The following is a 1,455-nucleotide window of genomic DNA, read 5'->3' as shown; positions in this document are numbered from 1 at the left end:
GGTTTGAGGAGTTTTTGTGGGATAGTTAGGGACATAGTGGCACGACACGTCTTCTTTTGTTTTTGTTTTAAACGTGTCACGGTGGATGTAAATATCTTTTGTTCTATGTTCCTTGGCTGTGATAGCCTATGACTATGTGACCTGTTGGCCTGTATATATGACCAGTTTGTTATGTAAATAAAGTGCTTGTTTCTTACGTGTTTACTTGTCTCTAGTTATCTTGTTGCAACGCGATATATGAGTCGTACCTTATCTAGTTATCCTGATTTGGGGCAGGATAGAGCCTTGGAGAGATTCCAGAAATTCTCTCCACCTAAATTCTTAGGAGGACCAGACCCGTATGAGGCTGAGAAGTGGCTTGAGGCCATGATAAATATTTTTACTGCCCTGAACTATACGGAGGAGAGACAGGTTCAATTTGCTGTATTTCAGTTCGAGGGACCAGCTAGGGCCTGGTGGAACGTAGTAAGGGCCAAATGGGAGAGAGAAGGAACTGTATGGACTTGGCTAAACTTTGTACGGGATTTTAACGAGAAATATCTTCCTCCTATTGTCCAAGAGAAACGAGAGGACGATTTCATTAAACTTCGTCAAGGAATGATGAGTGTAACTGAGTATGAGACTCAGTTTACCAAATTGTCTAAATTCGCTCCCGAGCTGATTGCTACGGAGCCAAGGAAAGTACGGAGGTTTATACAAGGGCTAAATGTGGAATTACAGGAAGCCTTAGCGGCAGCTCAGATCAATACGTTTACGGAGGTCTTGGAAAAGGCCCAAAGGATAGAAACTGCTAGGGCCCACATGAAGAATTTCCACGCCAAACGAAAATGAGGATCTAGTGGAGTTCAAGGGTCTGTGCGTAGTGATCAAAATGCACCACCTGCCAAGTCTGGTCGTGGGGCTGGAGGTGGACGGTTTTCGAGCGCATCTAGGGGAGGCGCTCCGAGAGGAGGTACCCAGAGGGGAGGTGCCCAAAGGGGAGGCCCAGTTGGTAGAGGACAAGGTAGAGGAATTCCGCAGGGAGGCCAGACCTCTACTCCCCGAGTAACATGCGGATATTGTGGAAAACCGAACCATACTAAGGATGAATGTTGGAGAAAGGCTCGGAAGTGCCTAAGATGTGGAAGTACGGAACACCAGATAGTCAACTGCCCGATGATTAGTGACACCCAATCGACTGCCAGGTCAAACCCAAAACCGACCAATGCTGGAGGGGCAAGGTCGAGGGTTCCGACTAGAGTATATTCGCTGGACCAACAATCCGTGCCTGAACCAACGGAGGTGGTAGAAGGTACGATTCCTGTTTTTCACCGGTTAGCCAGAATTTTGATAGATCCCGGTGCTACTCACTCTTTTGTTGATCCTGCATTCATGTTTGGAATTGATTTGAAAGTTGAAAAGTTACCTTATGACTTAGAGGTAAGAACACCTACGGGTAATCAAATCTTGCTGGCA

At 46.3% G+C, this 1,455-nt stretch overlaps 1 protein-coding gene across 1 annotated transcript; it reads left to right on the top strand.

Annotated features, from left to right (window-relative positions):
* Nucleotides 1-237: 237 nt before the first annotated feature.
* LOC113755442 lies at nt 238-831 on the top strand. Its single transcript, XM_027299446.1, has one exon. The coding sequence runs from the start codon at nt 238-240 to the stop codon at nt 829-831; it is 594 nt and encodes a 197-aa protein (XP_027155247.1).
* The last annotated feature ends 624 nt before the right edge of the window (nt 832-1,455 follow it).

Source organism: Coffea eugenioides, unplaced genomic scaffold, assembly GCF_003713205.1.
Source record: "Coffea eugenioides isolate CCC68of unplaced genomic scaffold, Ceug_1.0 ScVebR1_1483;HRSCAF=2339, whole genome shotgun sequence".
Taxonomy (NCBI): Eukaryota; Viridiplantae; Streptophyta; class Magnoliopsida; order Gentianales; family Rubiaceae; genus Coffea; species Coffea eugenioides.
Note: the sequence above shows the minus strand (reverse complement) of the source record. Positions and strands in the feature narration are given on the sequence as shown.